We start from the raw sequence: 17,762 nt of genomic DNA on the forward strand, positions 1-17,762 counted from the left end.
CCTGCCAGACTTTCTCTATCGATTTCCTTGCCGTCGTTATCGATGAAGTTCCTTGGGAGTAGTTCAGTGATCGGCTTTGGAATCCAAGGAAGGTCCTCTCCTGTTGGGTCGTCAGCGACAGCACCACGACCGTCAGTGGTGATTGTCTGACCCTCCGGATTGACAAGGACGAGCATAGGAATGCCCGACACTTTGAACCTGCACCCACACAGAGTTCCACGTGTGCTGGTCAACGTGTTGTGACCTTTTCGATAGCTTATCTCTCATACCACGTTCGTTGAAAGGCAATGCCAACCACGGCATCTCACTGAAGTACTCATTGAATGCCGCTTCGGACCGGTCAGAGGAAACAAAGACGATCTTAAGACCCTTCTTGACGTAGTGCTCGGTATAGTTACGCGCCAATTCGGGAGTAAATCGTCGGCAAGGTGGGCACCAGTGAGCCGAGAAGTAAATCCCAACTGCTGTGCAACCTACAGCAGAATAACATCGACTGCAGATAACGGGAATGGAGGCGGGTGGTACCTTCCAGGGCAGACGCTGTTTCCACCATGCGTCCGTCGTCAACAACAAGATGATCTCCGAAGAGGTCGATGAGTGACTGTGATACCATTTGGAAAGCAACGAAGCTGGGTGGAAGATCAACATGGTCGCAACAATCGCACTTTCGAAAATCCGGGTAGTAAAGATGAAACGGAAAAACGTCGAAGATGCAGACAAGAAGTGTGCCAAGATATGGGTTGATATACGAAATGCAAGGAAGAATAGTTGAAGGGTAAACCCGAAACCCCACCCGAAACCCGACAAGTCAACCGGAACTCCGAATTGCTATACAGATGAAAGCTGTTATCAAAGCAACCGGAAACCCGAGCTGTTACACGGGTGAAAGCTGTTACCCAAGGCAACCAGAAACCCGAACTGCTGAGGGCGAGCGACAAACCTCCTTGGATTTCGTCGTTCTTCCGTGGATTTTGTGAATCACCCCAAGATATGTGAGATGTGTCTATCGGATGTCTTAGAAATATCTATGTACCAGTAAACGATAGAAGGAGAGCAACCGCATTCTTCGGTGTCACATCAGCCCATGCTCTATCTCCTTTCCAGACGATGAACAGAAGGTAATTGGATACTTCCTTGGTGGAAGATTATGTAGATTTTCAAGCGATATTGACGGAAAAAATGACGGATGTGGGACTAGAACCTGTGATGATTCCGAGCAGGTTCTCTGAAGCTATTCCACTCGTTTCCTTTCTCACTCCATATGCTATTCGACGTATCGCTGTTCGTATTCATCTTCCATCTCTGTGGTGTCTCTAGATGTAAAGCCTCATCTGCGAGCGACCCCAAGGTCGCCATTCAAGATATGGTAAGATATGTTTTCCCTAGGAGTTACATTGCAGTCCGAATGTCACTGACCAGGCTCGTGTGCAATATCAAATCTCTCGCTCTCGGCTAGTATTTCCTCGACCACTCACTTCGTGCTGGATCGATCGCAGTAGCAGCACACGTTGAGATTGATAACCTTTCAGTCGCCCGACAGTCCGATAGCCGATATCGTGTACTTGGGTGAAAAACAAGAAGTCATATTATTCCGGACAGAGAACGGACACGTGTATCGGTAAGTCGAGAGAGCAACCTGAGCCTAACGCTGGAGGCCTGCAAGGTCGCCCGACTCCGGCCTATCCTGGCAGAAAATAACAGATGGTCTCGGCCAAAAGTCTATCACGTAAGACTCGTTAATTCAGCTGACCTTTGGACGGATGCTTCCACTCCTCTACACTCGCACAGAAACTGCGGTATTCAGGCGAACAACTGGTGTCAATGAGATGCCTGCTGACAGCGACCGAATAAAGCTGATTGAACCGCATCCCAGCGATAACAAAGTCGTTCTCCTAGTAGGAGTGAAGCACGTAAGATTACAGCACTAAGCCTCGACTGTAGAGCCGCCGCAACAGGTGCACTACCTCAGTGAGGATTCAGGCAAGTCGTGGAGGTTTATCAAACACCATGGCCTCCATACGTACTTGTTCCACCCAACTGACCCAAAGTCGAACCAGATCACATCGATGACCTCTGTCGAATCTCCCATCCCTTCACCAGGTCGGCTCTCGTATCATCCTGGAGCAAATCCTGCGATCTCCACACGCATGAGCGAGATCCTAATAATGCCTGCCAGCACGCTCTCTACCGCACCAGTGTAAAATCCATCAACGAACAGCTGAGCGAGGATCATTTCCTCAGGACGGTGGCAAGACTTTCTCTATAGTAGCATCATATGTGGTCCAGTTCAGTTGGGGATCTACCAAGTTCGGATCTGCCAATAGGATATATTTCACACATCACAAGTGAGATCACAGGGCAAGAGCTCATCTCAACTCGCATCTATGGGAAAATGAAAATTGTGGAAAATTTTCGTTGGTTTTGGTACATTTTTCTTCAAAGTTATGTGTAAATCTTCATAATGTACCGAGGAAGCTCTTGAGGTCGACTGAGAAAACCAGACGTTATCGAAGAAAAAGTTCCATCACGACACAAAGGTTTTCTCGCTTGATCCGAGTCATTCCAGTCTATAGCCGTGAACGAGCTGTTCCCTGTTTGTCTCAATTGACTTCTTTCGCATACGAAGGCGATACCGGAGGTTTCAGGAAGAAGTCTGGAGACCAACCACATCTCCACGGATGGTTCTCAGACATCGACTTTGCGTGCACTGATGACAACGGTAGCGCTCGATTCGAAATGGAAGCCGCCCGATTTCGAATTTGAAACTCACAACGCACGAGCATTGACAGTACCATGACCGGTCTCTCCTTAGGGCAATCGGTCAATACTCTCATACCTGGTGGCAACAAGTTTGTGATGACCAAGGACTACCTCTTCGTGGCTGAAGCCGTGCCCGGCAGTGAGGTCCTTCCGCGGAGTGTTCACAGAGGAAGAGGTCTCAGGCAACACCGTTCGGTTGGAAGTATCAGCCAACGGCGCGAAATCGTTCGCTACAGCGAGGATCCCCGTGGCACTTGAACAACACAGCTACACGATTCTCGACGCCGCCCACGGTGCCCTACCTAGACCTTCACATTGCATTCATTGCAGTCACAGGTTTTGTCATGCTCCACGTCCATCACGGGTGGAAAAACGGTCGAGAGGTTGGCAACATCTACGCAAGCGATGCAACGGGAACACTATTCTCTCTTAGCTTGCCCAATGTGGTAAGCAGGGGAGAGATGATTGCCTCGACTGTCCATGCTACTCTCGGCCAATCACTGTAAAGGCAATCGTGCGGTTCAGGCAAGCAACGAGGACGGCGAAGTGGCCATAGAACGTATCGTGTCAATGGACGGTGTTTATATAGCCAACTATGTCGATGACCCTCTCGTGGCCTTCTCCGAGGAAGAAGGCGAGCTCGTGGGCGACGAACCTGTGGTTGGTCATTCGGGAGCGGCCGCTATCTGGAGGACCCCTTTTCAGGAGGGTATCGAGTTCCAGGGCCATCATGGATCAGTGAAGCCTTCGAGAGATGAGGACTATATAAGTATGCTCTGCTTCGTCGTAGTCGTCCATCAAGTTTGCCAGGGACAGTCATCAGCTTCGACAACGGGGGCATGTGGACTTATCTCGACCCTCCACAAGACGATCATGAAGGGCGTCCAATAGAATGCCCTAAGGCAAAGTGAAAATCTCCCATGAACTTCTGATTTTGCGATACCGCGAGTTATTCAGATGCTCAGTACATTTACATGTCGTTTCCAGTGAAGTTGTATCGATGCCCATATATGCAACGGAAGCAGCAGTTGGGATCATTCTAGCTATGGGTGACGCCTTTCCACTGCGTTAGTGTCTGAACTTGAGCGAGGTGGTTGCTGTAGGCAATATTGGTCCCTATTTACGGTATGAACAAGATGAGATCAACACGTATCTTTCCCGTGATGGCGGCCTCACATGGCAAGAGGTCCATGCGGGTGAGTCCAGGCCATCATAGTAGCTTGTCATCGCCTTTCTCCCAAGGCTCATACTCCTATGAGATTGGTGACCACGGAGCCTTGATAGTGATGGCAGATGCAACTCGAAAAACTAACAGTGTTGTTTTCTCATGGACCGAGGGGTCTGACTGGTACCGACACTACATAGGACATTGATCGACACAAATCTGCGAATCAACCGCCTCACCACTGAATCTCATCCTGTTGCAGCCGACACTGAGGTCTGACGATTTCCGAAGGTATGACTTCGACCTGGGCGCAGAGCCTTTCCACGTTACCAACATTCTCACATCGGACTCAGCGGCATCGACCAAATTCGTCGTATACGGCACGCGAGACTACCAGGGTGAAAATCACGGGATGGCCCCACCCGATACCTCCACACAGGTGTACTCTATCATCTCGACTTTTCGACGATTCTGCCAAGAATATGTAGCGGCTATTGGGCTCCTGATGGCCCATCGACCGACTACGAAACCTGGATTCCCAGCGCTGGCATGTGAGTGCAATCGCAACTCGATGCTCTGTCCTTATCTACCACTTCCTCAGAGTCTCCAGTGACTCATGCCTTCTCGGGCGCATCACCAGTTATGTCCGCCGAAAGCCACATGCAAAGTGTTTCAATGGTAAGCGCCGCTAATGGCGCACTGAGCAATGCAGAGCTTAGGTGAAACGTTTGAAAGGCCCGTCTTCAAGAACAACTGTCCATGCACCTTTGAGGACTATCATTGCGCGTTAGGCTTCGCGAGGACGTTGGGTGAAACTGAATGCAAGCCAGTCGATGTTGACGCGGTAACAGCAGTGGTAGCCTGACGGTCTGAGCTTACCTGAATGCTTGTTGGTCGACGCTGATGCCCACAGTAGGTGTTAACACCAGAAGAGATGGAATGCACATCCTCGAGTGCATACTTTGCGGACGCCTATCGTAGAGTCCCCGGCGATACTTGTGAAGGTGGTTTCGTTCCAGCCCAGGCCCAGGTGCCGTGCCCTAGCTCTAGTCCGCTCTCTAAAGGTATCGCCAGAAACGGTCGGCGCTGACGGTTAGAGTTTATATTCAGCGGCCTGGGTAGCGGTTGGTCTCGTCGTGTTTTTCATCATCGTGCTCATTGGTCTGAATCATGCCTCTTCTGGACCGGGCAGCAATGGTGGCTTCGAAACTCTGAGGTGCGTCCGATGTGGCTTGCAAAGTCGCGCGGTGATGCGCAGGTATGTTAAGTATGCCACCTTGGCCAGAGCTGGCGAGGAAGCGGTAGGATACATGAGCGATAATGAGGATGATGAGTAGGGTCGCTGACCACGTCCTAGTACATGCTCGCCCCCAGAGTCGGGGATGCGCCTTCACTAGATAAATACTGTGCTAACGTTGGGCGTTCGAAAAAAGGGGACATTCACGCTGTAAGTGATAATGTGGTACTGTAGCGGTTCATTGAGCGATGATAGGTTCATCACAATATAGGTAGCGACTCTGAGGAGTCTCTCGATTACGATTTTGATGACGGTGGAGATGCTCAACGCCGGCATGGAGACTTCCAGGTGAGATTCTCACCGTGAGAACTGGGAATATGTCGAGCTGTTGATTCGCGATTCGAGGATGATGATCACGAGATTACCGCTCTCCCGGATTCCGCAGCCATGTGATAGGTGCGCATGCGTGCAGGGGGTCTTTCGTCAGCAGCATCGACTGTGCCGAAACTGCAGCCCCCCAGGTCGAGCTCAGGATTCGACAACGAAGACTTTCCGCTTGACACATACTAAAGTTTCCGTGCACTCTATCTTAGCACGTGGGCACATGGTCACACTGAGGCACCAGTCGATCGCCGTGCTCTGAGAATACGGTGACTGTTTCGTTCGAGTCTTTCGTGGAGCTTGTCGGCACCTTCGGAACAGCAAGAAAAGACAACAAAGGAGAATTTCCTCTATGAAAATCAGCCCGAGGGTTAACACGAACGGTTCGGGATGTACATCTCTGAGGTTTCAGTTTGCCTCGAAACGCCCAACTCTTCTCTCGCTGTTGTTTTCGAGGTTCTGTGGTGAGAGATAGCATATCACGTGATTCCCAGGGTCATTGGTGAAGTCGAATTCGCTCTCTGTGGATTGGAACAGTGAAGATTTCATGACCATCAACTTTCATACCATAGTGGTAGCTACAGCATGATAGGAATACGTTTCCGCCAGCGAGGCAAGCGATAGTGTTTTTGCCATCAGCCACAGTAGGAGCGCCCCCGATCGCTGAACATCGTCATTTTGCCGTTGAGGCTATGGCATGAGAAGAGCGCGTAGGTCGTATAAGCATAGTGTTCGTAGGCTTAGTGAATGCAGGCCGTCAGATGTTTCTGGAAGGTTGTAATGTTTTTGAACTGTATGCTGTTACTTTTATAGAATAGAACAGCTTCTTCTACACCATCACTTACGAACACAACACTGCTAGTTACCCGAAACACATGTCTCACAGACCTCATTGAATAACTCTTACAATAGAGTCATCAACAACATACTTGTAAACTTTCATTTTCTCCTCCGTTACCGTTGAAAATGACCATGACCACTACACCCTTACCCCTGGCTTGTACCCGTCCTACGGGCTCGTCGTCAACCTTCTTGTTATGCCTTAGAAAGTAGTCCTTGTCCACCTCCTCGAACATAAGTATCTAACATACTTACAGTGCGTCCACGACATGCTTAGAGTCCTGATGGTACTGGAAAGGGGATTGCTCCCATGCAATAGCTTGTACATGCGTGTTCATTCATACCCTGCAGTGGAATGTTATTCTCTCAGAAGGGCCTAAGGGTCACCTCCTTGTCGGTGGGCAAGCCGAGCTGACTCATTCAATGCCGATTCGAACCCACGGCTGACAGCAGTCAGCTTGTAGTAGGTTATTTCCAAGTGGTCACTTGTTAGGTTCGCCTGTGTATCAACGTGTTTGCGAGCTCCAATGACCGATCCCATCACCAACGGAATCGACGAAATCACAGCCTAGGCGAGATAGCGTACCCACCGCCTTGTATATCCTACAGAAAGTTCTTCTCTCACACCGTGAACTCTCCATACCATCGCCAGGCCTTCGACTCGAGACCATTTCGAGGCAGCGAGAGGAGCGACTACGATGCTCACGGGAAGCTTAACATCCCATAATCGGTCGAAAGTGTCGACACTGGCTAATTAAACCAGTACTGAATGAACGAAAATCAATGATGCATACGGAAACCACACCTCGCTAACATCGTGTAACGTGACATCAGAGCTGTGCAGCACTCGGTTCACCCACTTCTCTTGAATCCGACACGACTTCAACAATAGGCGCTCCACAGTGGTCCCCCAAGGGACTCTCCGTGAAGCCAACAATACGCAAGACCTGAGGCATCACAGGGCCCTACCGAACAGGAGATATGAACCCTACGAAAGGCAGGTCTCTTTCTGCTAGATGGCCAAGTTTAGCTTTCCACCACTTCAGTGTTACTCTGTACGAGCTACCAGGGACGAGCTCGCTGTATTGAACAATCTCGTCATTGTCAGCCTTCCGGAATATGTATCTTCACATCAATATTGTACAGCGTATTAACATGAGCCAACCCTGAGACGAGATGCCCTACTCTCCTAGCGATGGGTCCATCACAAATTGACGCCATTGATCGGATAAGTTGATGCCGACGATGTACTCCGGGAAAAGCTCGCTACCAGTGAAGAGGAAGGGGGCATAAACCGGTGCCTAAAACAGTGCGATATCGCACACAGGTTTCAAAACAGCCATTCCACACCCGTTGTTCAGTCATGGACATAAACCTCTCCATAGCCTCCCTATCCTCGACAATCGACGTGTCTATCAGCAGAGACAACTTGGGGAAGAGCAAGTCCAACTTCAGGGGCTTCTCGGGGTCCTGTCCGAAACTAAGCTACACGAGAGAATGCCTTCTAGACAGACCCCAGGCTTATGTGGTATCGTCAAATTCATCAGCCTAGCCCGCTTGGGTGCTGCCAAATACAAGCCGTGGGATTCGATCTCGGCTCGCAACTGATACCAACACACAATACGCAGCATCTCGACTACTAAACCTACAACTTTCGATAACACCGGCTTCCGTTCTCTGTCGAAAAGGCGGCAATTTCGAATGTCCTGACAGGAAAACGCTCTATCACAGACACCCTCAAGTCGCTTTACCTGTATCAAGCGCTTCTTCTCTTTGATCAAGTTGTCGAAGAGCTCCAAAGCCCCCCGAGGGCTCCCTTGTATGATCGCCAAATTCTCATCGCGGCAAGCACAAACCGCCCGTACGTACTCACGCACTTCCTCTGAAAGAGCAACGCTCACCAGGGGCCCATGCGTGGTTTGCCCCACCATCTTGAATGAACCGTGATGATATCGGCTCCGTATAGAGCCAGCTCGACGGGTTCTTCTCACAGCTGATATACAGCCGCGAGCCCCCAGGCACCAACGCTATTCGACGTAGGTGACTCACGGCACGAGGATATCGCCGATCGATATTGTCGAACCTTAGATGATATATAAACGCTTTAGTAGGACCAGCGGCTTTGCATCGGGGAATCATCCAGGAACCTTCAATGTTCCCCGGGAGGAACTCATTTTGAATTTCCCACATGGCTAGGAACATTTTCCTCATTGTCATCACACCCTGGGGAACGTTATCTTTCGAAGTGGAATGTGTCCCTGCTTCGCATCGCAACTCAGCAGACTACTCACACTAGGCCGAGATTCCTCCAATACCTCCACTTGTCCATCAACATCCACCTGATAGAAAAAGATGAGCATCGGAATAACGACTACTGTGTGTTGAGGCTATCACCGGTATCGTACACAGCCCTTAGCGTACACTTACCCTCGTCGCATCCACCGAATCTTTGAGATGTTCTCATAGTCCTCCGCATCTACACTATTCGACTTGCCGTTCAGTAAGCGCATCTTTTCCTGTGTTTTGGCGAAATCTCGACACTCCAAATAGAAGAGTTTCGACGCCACAAATCCAAGACACTAAAGAATCCAGATTTCGCCCGAGCGTGGTATGACAACAACTGGCCCCACTTGAGCTCCCCTCACTGCCCACCACTGCTTTATAGCGTCTTTATACGAATGACAACTCGCCCGATCCTCCTGATAATAACAGTCCCACCTGAGGGTCGATAGCATACATGGTAAAAGGCAATGACCATCCCAGCTCACAGACATATAGTGGTACTCAGCCCGACCCCGATCGTGCCAAGCTTCAGTGCACTCATTTGCTACTACGGGGAAGGAGACCTACTGTAACACTGTACGAACAATACATCGTGAGAATCGATTCAGACCGATAGCAGGAACTCCCCTGACCGACCCACGCAGTGATCACTCAACTAAAATCGTCACCAGCTTAATGTTACTATTACTACACAAGTTGTTTATCACACTGGTAGTTCACATTAATTAAATACAGTCCACCTCTGCCGGAGGTTCATCTTCAGTGCGTTTCGACTTGCCAACTTCTCCCCGCTCCAGCACTTCGTTGCCTCCCCCTAATGAGATCTCACGAGTCTCCAGCTGCATGCATAGATATCCGACGACACCCCCGCGATTCAAAGACATATACCGGAGCCTTACTCAGCTAGCAGCACCGTTACAGTCGCAGCCGTGGTGTGCCATAGCCACCATAACACTAAGGCAAGCCAGCCAGACGGCCCATCTCTACCCACATCGAGGCCAAATGCCATACGTGGTCTGTTACCACGAAGTCGAGGCACTCCTTCGCACGCTTCACAATATAGCTCAGTACAAGGGACCTAGGAATGCCCATAACAGATCACCGCCGTTAGAAAGAAGCTCACATCAATGGCTTATGAAAACCAAAACTCCGGTCACGATCGAACTCTCTGTATCGGCGAAGCCGACGTCGTCATCTGACAAGTACGGTCCTGTTCAACAGCAGGTACCCCAGGGGCACTACTAAAGCCACAGGCACACCGTAGAGTTGGTTGAGAGTACACACACCCGCGACCAGGGCCGGTATGCGGATCCTGATCCACAGATCAAGCACATGATCCAGATCACTCGTTGATCTAGACGTCTGAGCTGAATCTTTCGCGATCCGAGATGCGTGAGTCAGATCTGTGATGCTTGATCTTGATCCATGATCTTTGATCCTGATCCTGGACCGTTGATCTTGATCCCTGAACTTTGATATTGATCCGTGATCTGTGATCTAGATCTCGCGTAAACCTCATTTTTGATCCTGATCTATGATTCTTGAGAAAAAACTTGATCCGTGATCCAGAGATCAAGGAGTTGAGAAATTCTCGGACGAGTTGAGAAATTACGTTGATCCGTGATCCGTTCGGTCCCGAGGGATCACCATCTGATCCGGATCAAGTATTGGATCAAAATTCTGATCCACAAAAGGAGCAGTTTACGGATCAGTGGTACTTTACGTGTTAAGATACAGTGATCCTGTAACGGGGCTCTTTTGCTACGTTACACTACTCGTGATCCGTGATCCTGACCCCTTCAAAATGTTCCACACATACTCTGTGGTATAGAGACTCACTTGTAAGTGTATACTGAGCCTTAGTAACCGAGGAGATTCATAAATTCGTACGTAGCCTCCGTACTATGTACGAGGTACATTCGAAGAATGGAATTCGACCACTGCATGGCCGTTCGTGAAACTCATTTAAGGCTACGTTTAAAGCCAAAAACTAATTATCGTAGCTTAACGCCCTTTGAAACCATTACTAGAATTCAATATTGTCCCTCAATATCTTACAAGGCATCTAAAACGTCGCGTCTCGAGCTTATTACACGCCGGTCTTCAACTCCACTTAGTTATTCCTACAAAAGATCGTCCAGGATAATTGGCAGATCGGATGAGAGACTGGTCTTCATCCGAATTAACCAGGTTCGATTCTTGGGTGACGCTCTCTGTTGGTTTCGCTTCTGCGCAATCCTTGATCGTATGTCTTACTAGTTGTTAAGTGATCGGATCACTCATGATATGCCAACTTCTCTGCTGACCTACGATCCCAATCCAAAACTGACAGGATCATGGGTGATGTGATCTACAGATTACGAGAATGATCTATGATCCTGTTCCATGATCCCAATTTTGTTGATCCGAGAAAAAAGATCCGGTTCATGTCATAAAATCATCACATTGATCTTATGACGTGATTTTTCTCTCAGGATCACGCGTGGATCAGGATCCGCATACCGGCCCAGGAGTAAAAAGTAGCAGCCCTGAAGCTCAAATCAGCAAGAAAAGAAGACTGGTCCTCACCTGCAGGGCCAATATCTGCATACAGATGAACTTCGGATTGAAAACTTCTCCGCCGAAGAACCTTCCACCTCTCACCATAGAGACCAATCACATGCTACCTGCCGTGAGGAGTTCCCCCATGCCAACACAAGGACAAGGGTGGTGATCACGACAGAGGTATTTTTTCGGCTTGAAGTATACTAAATGTGTCTAAGTCTAACATACTCTACAAATTAGCACTAGTCGTCAAAAAGCGTCAATGGTAGTAGACCTGATACTACAACAGTACCAGTCATCTGAGTCACTATATAGATCCTGGGCTCAATTCCCGGGACGGGTATTATGGGCAATAGGAACAACAAAATGATCCGCATGAATTAAAATGAGTCAACTCTAAGGCTCCCCACAGCGCACGATCGAACCGTCATGGAGGAAACTGCGGAAAAACCAACTGACGCGGGACCTCATGAGCCCAGCTTCTTGCGGGCCAACTCCGTCCCATCGAACCCTCGGGTAGTCTGACTAAGGTCAATGCGACTGCTCAATCTGTCGTACCTAAGAGCTCCCCAGTCACCGCAGTGAAGGAAAGGAAGTGGTAAACCTCTCACCCGAGTTTAGCCCAAAACTTCGTCACTGACTCATCTAGCATCTCAACGTAAACAGATCGACACTCCCGGTGCTCCCTCAACCATACGCACAGCATGTGGTCGAGGAGGCGGCCAAAGCCCTGTCCTCGACACGAGAAACTAGTACGACCTAAGAGCTCAGCTCTACTCTAACAAAACAGCGTCAGCTGCCCGTACTTCTCTTAAATTTGACTTCGTCGGCAGTGGCGAAGAGCAAAATCATTGCATCTCTAGTGACCGAGTCATAACGGTAGAGACATGAAGCAAGGACGACCGGTCGTGTCTTGCTCGCCTCCTCCTTCTCCTCCTCAAACACCTACACCAACCATACCGTTTCGAATGATGTACCCTCCCCCCTACGCATAAAGTAGCACCATGCATGCTGCTCCCAGGGAAAAAGCTGCGCTCAAAAAGTATCTTCATCTCACATGAGGGGAAGTCCTTCATAAACAATCCATAACCAAGGCACCTCCTGTAATCCACGACAACTTCATGGACCTACCAAGCAGAGAAAATCCCACTCACCAACGACCGCTTGTCACCTACCAAATAAAGTTGCCTAGAGGCAGTATTCACCTCCTCTGGGCGCGCAGTACCGATGAGCCTTCGACTGCGTCTGGTTGGCGCTTCACAGCTCCTCAATCTCATTACCCCCGTCGTGGGGCAGATCTGAAATGACTTCAGCAATAACAGGATGTAACTCCCTGAACTCTACTGATGCCTCGAGTGGGACACTAATCAGCTAAACAATCCAGACGGGATTTGACCCACAACCTTCAGCTTCATAAAACGACGCGCTTCAATACGCTACAACACCGCTAGCAATAAATACATCCATCCTAATGACAACAATTATATTCCACAATTACTGAGGCGATTAATGTAGGCCCCCCAAATAAAAAAAAGCTCAAGAACGCCAACTACAACAACCTCCGGAAGCGCGCACAGCTGACTCAGGCCTGTTCAGTAAGCCCGACTGACTATCCCGAATCACCTCAACGACGCGCCCCTCAATGGGTTCACAGGCAGTAGACCGCTTGGACCTCCTCATCACCAGACTAGGAGCGACTAGTCTGTCAGTGCTTGATGCTGCCTCAAGCGGACCAGGTGGGGACACTTTACGCGCCTTCCTCACTTTACGAGGAAGGGCTTTTTTCGACCCACCCAGCTTGCGTTTCGGAGACTTCTTGCGCGCCCGAACATTCCCGACACTTTTACGAGAAGTGACGACAGCTTTCTTGCTGGTAGTTTTGCCTCCTCTTGCAGCCAGGCTGAGCAGCCTAGGACTACAACGGGTAGCACACAAACTACCCTGGGATGGCATGAGCAGAAAAAGGATGAAACAAGCAGCTATCGAGCACCAACGTACGCACCCAAAATCGATCAGAATAAACAGCTACGAAGATCAGTGGAAACTATCGGAGGATATCAACGTAATAGGGAGGACATGTAATACACACAGCTCAGAACCAAGGGTCAGAGGTCAGTGAGAGTAATGACCGCATGGGAATCACTTTGAGTCATGCTCTACATCACGGCCCTGAGCACGATGTCGTTCCTCCTCCTCCTGGGTCCAACTGCGTGCCTTCACTGCTGTCTGAAGTGCCATGACTAACCGGATGAAACCACCATCAGAGTTGATGCTCATCTCTACTACTCTTCCTTCGTGTAGCCGGTCCCGCCTCCTCAGGCCTCTATTCCTGCTCACTCTCCCAGCATTCCGCACTGCCGAATCACCCTCAACCATCGCTTTCCCATCAGCAGTACCCATCAGGCCTTGCGGCACCGTGGCGTTGGAACCTACACGGAATACCACCAAAGTTGTCTCATACAGTATACAATGTCTAGTAATCATTTGTATATGGTTTGAATATATTATAAATATGTATATGTGACCACAATGTGTATATCATAAGGTAGAGGTTAACGTAATACCTATCTATGTTCATCTCCAATCAGGAAGCACCGAACGCTTCAGTAGCCGTCAACCTGCGGTACTTATATAGTGAGCGCAAACCACACTGTCGATAATATACGTGACACTATATATTGCCACCCTCTACTATCAGCATATAGTACAAGGAAGTGGTTCTCGGCCTTCGAAGAATGAGGGAAGTCCACCACAAGACCGCCGCTGCCAAAGCCCGAGCGCATAGCAGCACTTGTGAACATCTCGACCTGACCATGAACCCTCTATGAGCTCTCGTCGATCTACTAGACCCTTCTACCTGTTCCTCGTTTTTGGGATAAAACTGTAGTACTGCCCTCCAGCCTTCTTTCAGTCAATTGAACAAGACCTGGGAAAAGTTCCTGTAGTCGCCGATACGGCTCGTGACCTACAAGCATCATCGAACCCAAGATCATCACCTTTGACATCAGAGTTATACAGCCATTGTAGAGCCCATGTCTCCCTGGAGGAATTCTCCACTTCCATCGACCTAAACACAACTGTTGGACAAACGCTTTCCTTCCATAACTCCCACCTTTAGAAATACTCCTTTTCACGATAACAATGAGAACCCAGTAACCTAACAGAGCCACGTTTGGCATAGCTGATGATGCACCCATATCAACGAAGAAATGTCAGTGTTCTCTGAGGACAACTTCTGAGATTCCTGAACATACTCCGACACCAAGAACCTGTGCATACATACAACACCCGGAATACCGACTCGAGAGCACTAAGCCGATGTGCGCTCACCAAGCTGGGTTGGTCATCACTCAACATCATCAACTCGTCATCTTACTCTGGACGTCGATCATACAGCTGTTCGCGGCGTATCTGAGCAAACGACCATTCAGACAGCGATCGACATATGTGTTGCAATCAGGTCGCGGGTCGAACAAACAATGATGAGGGTAATGTTGAAGCATCGCACTACTTCTCGGCCGTTCCTTCATCATAGAAGAATTCAGGTGGGGCTATATGCTCCGGGCGAGTTGCCATATGCAGATGGGAGGAGAAACCAATGCAACTAGATCCATCAATTCGAGTCCCAGGAAAACTTTTCCTGGAAAAGTCAGCCTGGTTCGAATCAACCTGAGATTATTGTGCGGAAGCGCTCGCACAAATTTGAGAAGAAACTTTCACAAGCGTAATAGCAGGCAACGCACTGATCTGCTAAACATGCAGAAAAGGAACATCTTATTCTTTGGTTGCGATATGAAGATGATAACTGATTTGCTTGTCGCAAGCCATCGGGCGAGCGCTCATTTCTACGGTCGTTCAGTGCAAGTGTATGACACCCGAAGAGCGAGCATGACAAAAAGTAATTAGATTACATTGTCCCTCCACTGTATGCTTGCGTTGATGCCTTCAGCCACGCTTCGTAATTACAAGGCCGAGATTCACACACAAGCGATTACAGCACACAATCTGTTTTATAGCCGGGATAGTCTAGTGGTTATGACGTCTGCCTTACACGCAGAAGGTCGCGGGTTCGATCCCCGCTCCTGGTATTTGCGATTATTACTGCTTTATTACCCATTGTCCCGCTTCGTCCCGTTAACAGCGAAACTGAAGTTGAACTATACTGATTTACCTCCGGTGAGCCACCACGACTGAACACAAGTCATTCCTCGGTGTTCACAGTACGAGGCAGTAACCAGTACATCAAAAGTTCTCTCAAGGACGGAAAAGAGTGATCAACATGGGACGCGTCGATGTACTGTAACTCAAGTTCAGGCTCGACATATCGGAGGTCACATCAGCAAGAGGGGTTAAGTGCTCATTGTGTGACCAATTTCGGATCGACCTTCACCGGCCCACGATCTCCACCTATACATCAGGTCTGGAAAGGCCCCCAAAGCCACGGAATGGGTCAATGCTTCGGATTCTCGAGAGAATTGACTCATATCACTGGATCTCCTGCGAGATGGAGTAGGAGAGGATCTACGAGCCATCGCTCTAAACGGCTCGAGAGACGTCGAACGTGGGATAGGAGACACCCAGCAGGAAGAAAGCACATATATAATCCATATGAAGCTCTCAGGAATCACCCCGTATTACTATTATCACGTTCTTACTAATATAGACATACTCTATCCGAACTAAACCGTCCGACGATGCGCAGTGCACCGACAACATTGACAACTCAACTACACAAACACTGAACCAACCTAGCTTGAGTGGTAAATGTTTCCGTAGAAAGACGTTAACGTGATTTGCTCCTATCCCTTCATTCAAGGCCTCCGTCTAGCCCCACCTGAAGCCGACACCTATCGCATACTCCACTAGCCTGTTATATTACCTTGATTCAACATTATCGGGCGTAACGGTGCCGTCAACTTCCCTCGAAGCTTCTCCATCCCTCCCGACACCTTGATGCCACAGAAGCACAGAGTCTAACAACAACAACCCGTATATATCATCGACAGTGATAGTGAATGACCTGGAAGAGCTCCTTATCCTTCATAGTGGGGACGTCCTCGCAAAGGTGACAGAACCTAACGAGAGTCACCATCACCACGATTACCATAAACGTACTCCACTCACTCGAACGACCAAGCCGGAGCCTGTGCTAGTGCCAGTATCGAGATAATCAAGTAGCAGCAGAGCTTGTAGTTGCTGGTCACTGAACAGTAGAGGGATGATTAATATCAATCAGCAAAGGCGATGTACTACCAGACATTCTCTTCACGCTCGGGTTCTCACCGTTGAAGATGTACCACAGGGAGTTTGCGAGCTGGAAGGAATAAAGTTACATTCAACCTCCGAATTGCATATCTCCAGAGATAGTCCTCATTGCCGCAAAGCAACCACTTACCGGGACGGGAACTCCCCAAGTGTTGGTCTCATCGAATGAGAGACGATTCTCTCGACGTAACTGAAGGGATGAAACTTTCAAGTTGCCTTGATAACACCAACAAATACACTAACAATAATAACAGCAACAAGAAAAATAATAATAATGAGAACAATCACCTAGACCGTACCCGACATTTCTAGGACAACAGGTTACCAATACCCACCTGGAAGAGGCGAAGGAGACCGATAACGATGACAAGACGCGAGGCGAAGTCGTGGACCTTGTATGTGCGGGTGGCTACAGGGCAAGTCGTAAACCTAAAACACATAGTATCAAAAGATCCCACGAGCACCTGACTTACTGTCGGCCAAGGTCAAGGATGATTCGGGAAGAGAACACAGGATCCATATTCGGCTTCGTACACTTATGACCAACTCGGGCTCTAACAAGACGATCCCAGTAAGTTCTCGGGGTCGAATAAGAGACAGCACAGTACTACCCCTGCTTCAACCACTCGCATAACTCCCACGCCAGATCGCTCTTCTGCACATCCGCCTTGCTAAGCTGAGAACAAACGAGGCTTCATTGCACAGGAACACAGAAAAAAGAGATCAGCTATCGTCACATACCAGTTCCTTCGTGAATAGCTCCCGACTGAGATCAAAGATCTTCTCAACCTTGGATACATGCGCATCAAAAGTGGGCAAGAACTCCTTCATTTGTCTATAGACACCTAAACAAGCACACGGTGAACAGCACGGCACAGCCTCTGCTACTACTACTACTACTACTACTACTACTACTACTACTACTACTACTACTACTACTCTTAGGAACGCCTTCCGGAATATCCTTCTTGGCCTTCTTAGCAGGCGATGCCTCTGACTTAAACTCATTCCTGATATCCTCATCTTGAGGGGATTCCGAGAATTCCGAAAGTCTCTTCTGCAAGGTGCGCTTAGCTTGACCGAAGTTCTCAATACGATCATCAGTCACTCGGTTGGCCAAGAAACCTACAATGACATCACATACACACCATTTCCCACAAGAATAACGGCCCAAGTTGTCGAAGTATGCGATAACGCACGCTCTTAGCGAGCTAAAATGATCGCCCTCCTATTACTATTGAGCTGACGCTTCTTTTTAACAGGTGCAAACGATGTGATGAGATCTCC

General features: G+C 49.0%; 6 protein-coding genes and 1 non-coding gene across 7 annotated transcripts in view; 2 read left to right on the forward strand and 5 right to left on the reverse strand.

The window, feature by feature from the left end:
• Pmar_PMAR020240 (Tryparedoxin, putative) lies at positions 1 to 613 on the reverse strand (the record flags this gene model as incomplete). The annotated part of the gene is made up of 3 exons (XM_002767020.1): positions 1 to 198; positions 245 to 473; positions 526 to 613. Coding segments are annotated over 3 exons (515 nt in total), but the record flags the coding sequence as incomplete, so codon positions are not given.
• Positions 614 to 1,261: 648 nt separating this feature from the next.
• Positions 1,262 to 5,262, forward strand: Pmar_PMAR020241 (sortilin, putative; the record flags this gene model as incomplete). Its single annotated transcript, XM_002767021.1, has 23 exons — positions 1,262 to 1,366; positions 1,530 to 1,618; positions 1,664 to 1,726; positions 1,805 to 1,910; positions 1,956 to 2,047; positions 2,101 to 2,197; positions 2,242 to 2,345; positions 2,646 to 2,719; positions 2,813 to 2,889; positions 2,930 to 3,053; positions 3,097 to 3,206; positions 3,286 to 3,529; positions 3,571 to 3,667; positions 3,718 to 3,809; positions 3,864 to 3,956; positions 4,003 to 4,108; positions 4,217 to 4,323; positions 4,365 to 4,476; positions 4,527 to 4,603; positions 4,645 to 4,769; positions 4,842 to 4,989; positions 5,036 to 5,141; positions 5,184 to 5,262. 23 exons carry the CDS (start codon positions 1,262 to 1,264, stop codon positions 5,260 to 5,262), a joined length of 2,427 nt encoding a protein of 808 aa, XP_002767067.1.
• A 2,302-nt stretch (positions 5,263 to 7,564) lies between these two features.
• On the reverse strand, positions 7,565 to 9,122 carry Pmar_PMAR020242 (hypothetical protein; the record flags this gene model as incomplete). Its single annotated transcript, XM_002767022.1, has 9 exons — positions 7,565 to 7,684; positions 7,734 to 7,853; positions 7,898 to 7,987; positions 8,048 to 8,089; positions 8,135 to 8,265; positions 8,312 to 8,376; positions 8,675 to 8,722; positions 8,811 to 8,962; positions 9,102 to 9,122. 9 exons carry the CDS (start codon positions 9,120 to 9,122, stop codon positions 7,565 to 7,567), a joined length of 789 nt encoding a protein of 262 aa, XP_002767068.1.
• A 2,555-nt stretch (positions 9,123 to 11,677) lies between these two features.
• On the reverse strand, positions 11,678 to 13,163 carry Pmar_PMAR020243 (hypothetical protein; the record flags this gene model as incomplete). Its single annotated transcript, XM_002767023.1, has 6 exons — positions 11,678 to 11,768; positions 11,822 to 11,969; positions 12,017 to 12,155; positions 12,200 to 12,337; positions 12,386 to 12,508; positions 12,834 to 13,163. 6 exons carry the CDS (start codon positions 13,161 to 13,163, stop codon positions 11,678 to 11,680), a joined length of 969 nt encoding a protein of 322 aa, XP_002767069.1.
• Positions 13,164 to 13,349: 186 nt separating this feature from the next.
• Positions 13,350 to 14,407, reverse strand: Pmar_PMAR020244 (conserved hypothetical protein; the record flags this gene model as incomplete). Its single annotated transcript, XM_002767024.1, has 6 exons — positions 13,350 to 13,436; positions 13,497 to 13,639; positions 13,903 to 14,017; positions 14,137 to 14,175; positions 14,207 to 14,277; positions 14,323 to 14,407. The coding sequence occupies 6 exons, from the start codon at positions 14,405 to 14,407 to the stop codon at positions 13,350 to 13,352; spliced, it is 540 nt and encodes a 179-aa protein (XP_002767070.1).
• An 818-nt stretch (positions 14,408 to 15,225) lies between these two features.
• On the forward strand, positions 15,226 to 15,298 carry Pmar_PMAR020245. Its single transcript has one exon. It is a non-coding gene; the product is annotated as a tRNA-Val (tRNA).
• Positions 15,299 to 16,021: 723 nt separating this feature from the next.
• Positions 16,022 to 17,762, reverse strand: part of Pmar_PMAR020246 (hypothetical protein) — a gene marked incomplete at both ends in the record, with an annotated part of 4,229 nt that continues 2,488 nt past the window's right edge. The window contains 11 exons of the mRNA XM_002767025.1: positions 16,022 to 16,044; positions 16,090 to 16,183; positions 16,231 to 16,285; positions 16,335 to 16,413; positions 16,464 to 16,524; positions 16,606 to 16,665; positions 16,811 to 16,904; positions 16,949 to 17,029; positions 17,087 to 17,151; positions 17,217 to 17,320; positions 17,415 to 17,600. Coding sequence (XP_002767071.1) covers positions 16,022 to 16,044; positions 16,090 to 16,183; positions 16,231 to 16,285; positions 16,335 to 16,413; positions 16,464 to 16,524; positions 16,606 to 16,665; positions 16,811 to 16,904; positions 16,949 to 17,029; positions 17,087 to 17,151; positions 17,217 to 17,320; positions 17,415 to 17,600 — 902 coding nt within the window. The remainder of the gene's footprint in view (positions 16,045 to 16,089; positions 16,184 to 16,230; positions 16,286 to 16,334; positions 16,414 to 16,463; positions 16,525 to 16,605; positions 16,666 to 16,810; positions 16,905 to 16,948; positions 17,030 to 17,086; positions 17,152 to 17,216; positions 17,321 to 17,414; positions 17,601 to 17,762) is intronic.

This window comes from Perkinsus marinus, assembly GCF_000006405.1.
Source record: "Perkinsus marinus ATCC 50983 genomic scaffold scf_1104296971228, whole genome shotgun sequence".
Lineage (NCBI taxonomy): Eukaryota > Perkinsozoa > Perkinsida > Perkinsidae > Perkinsus > Perkinsus marinus.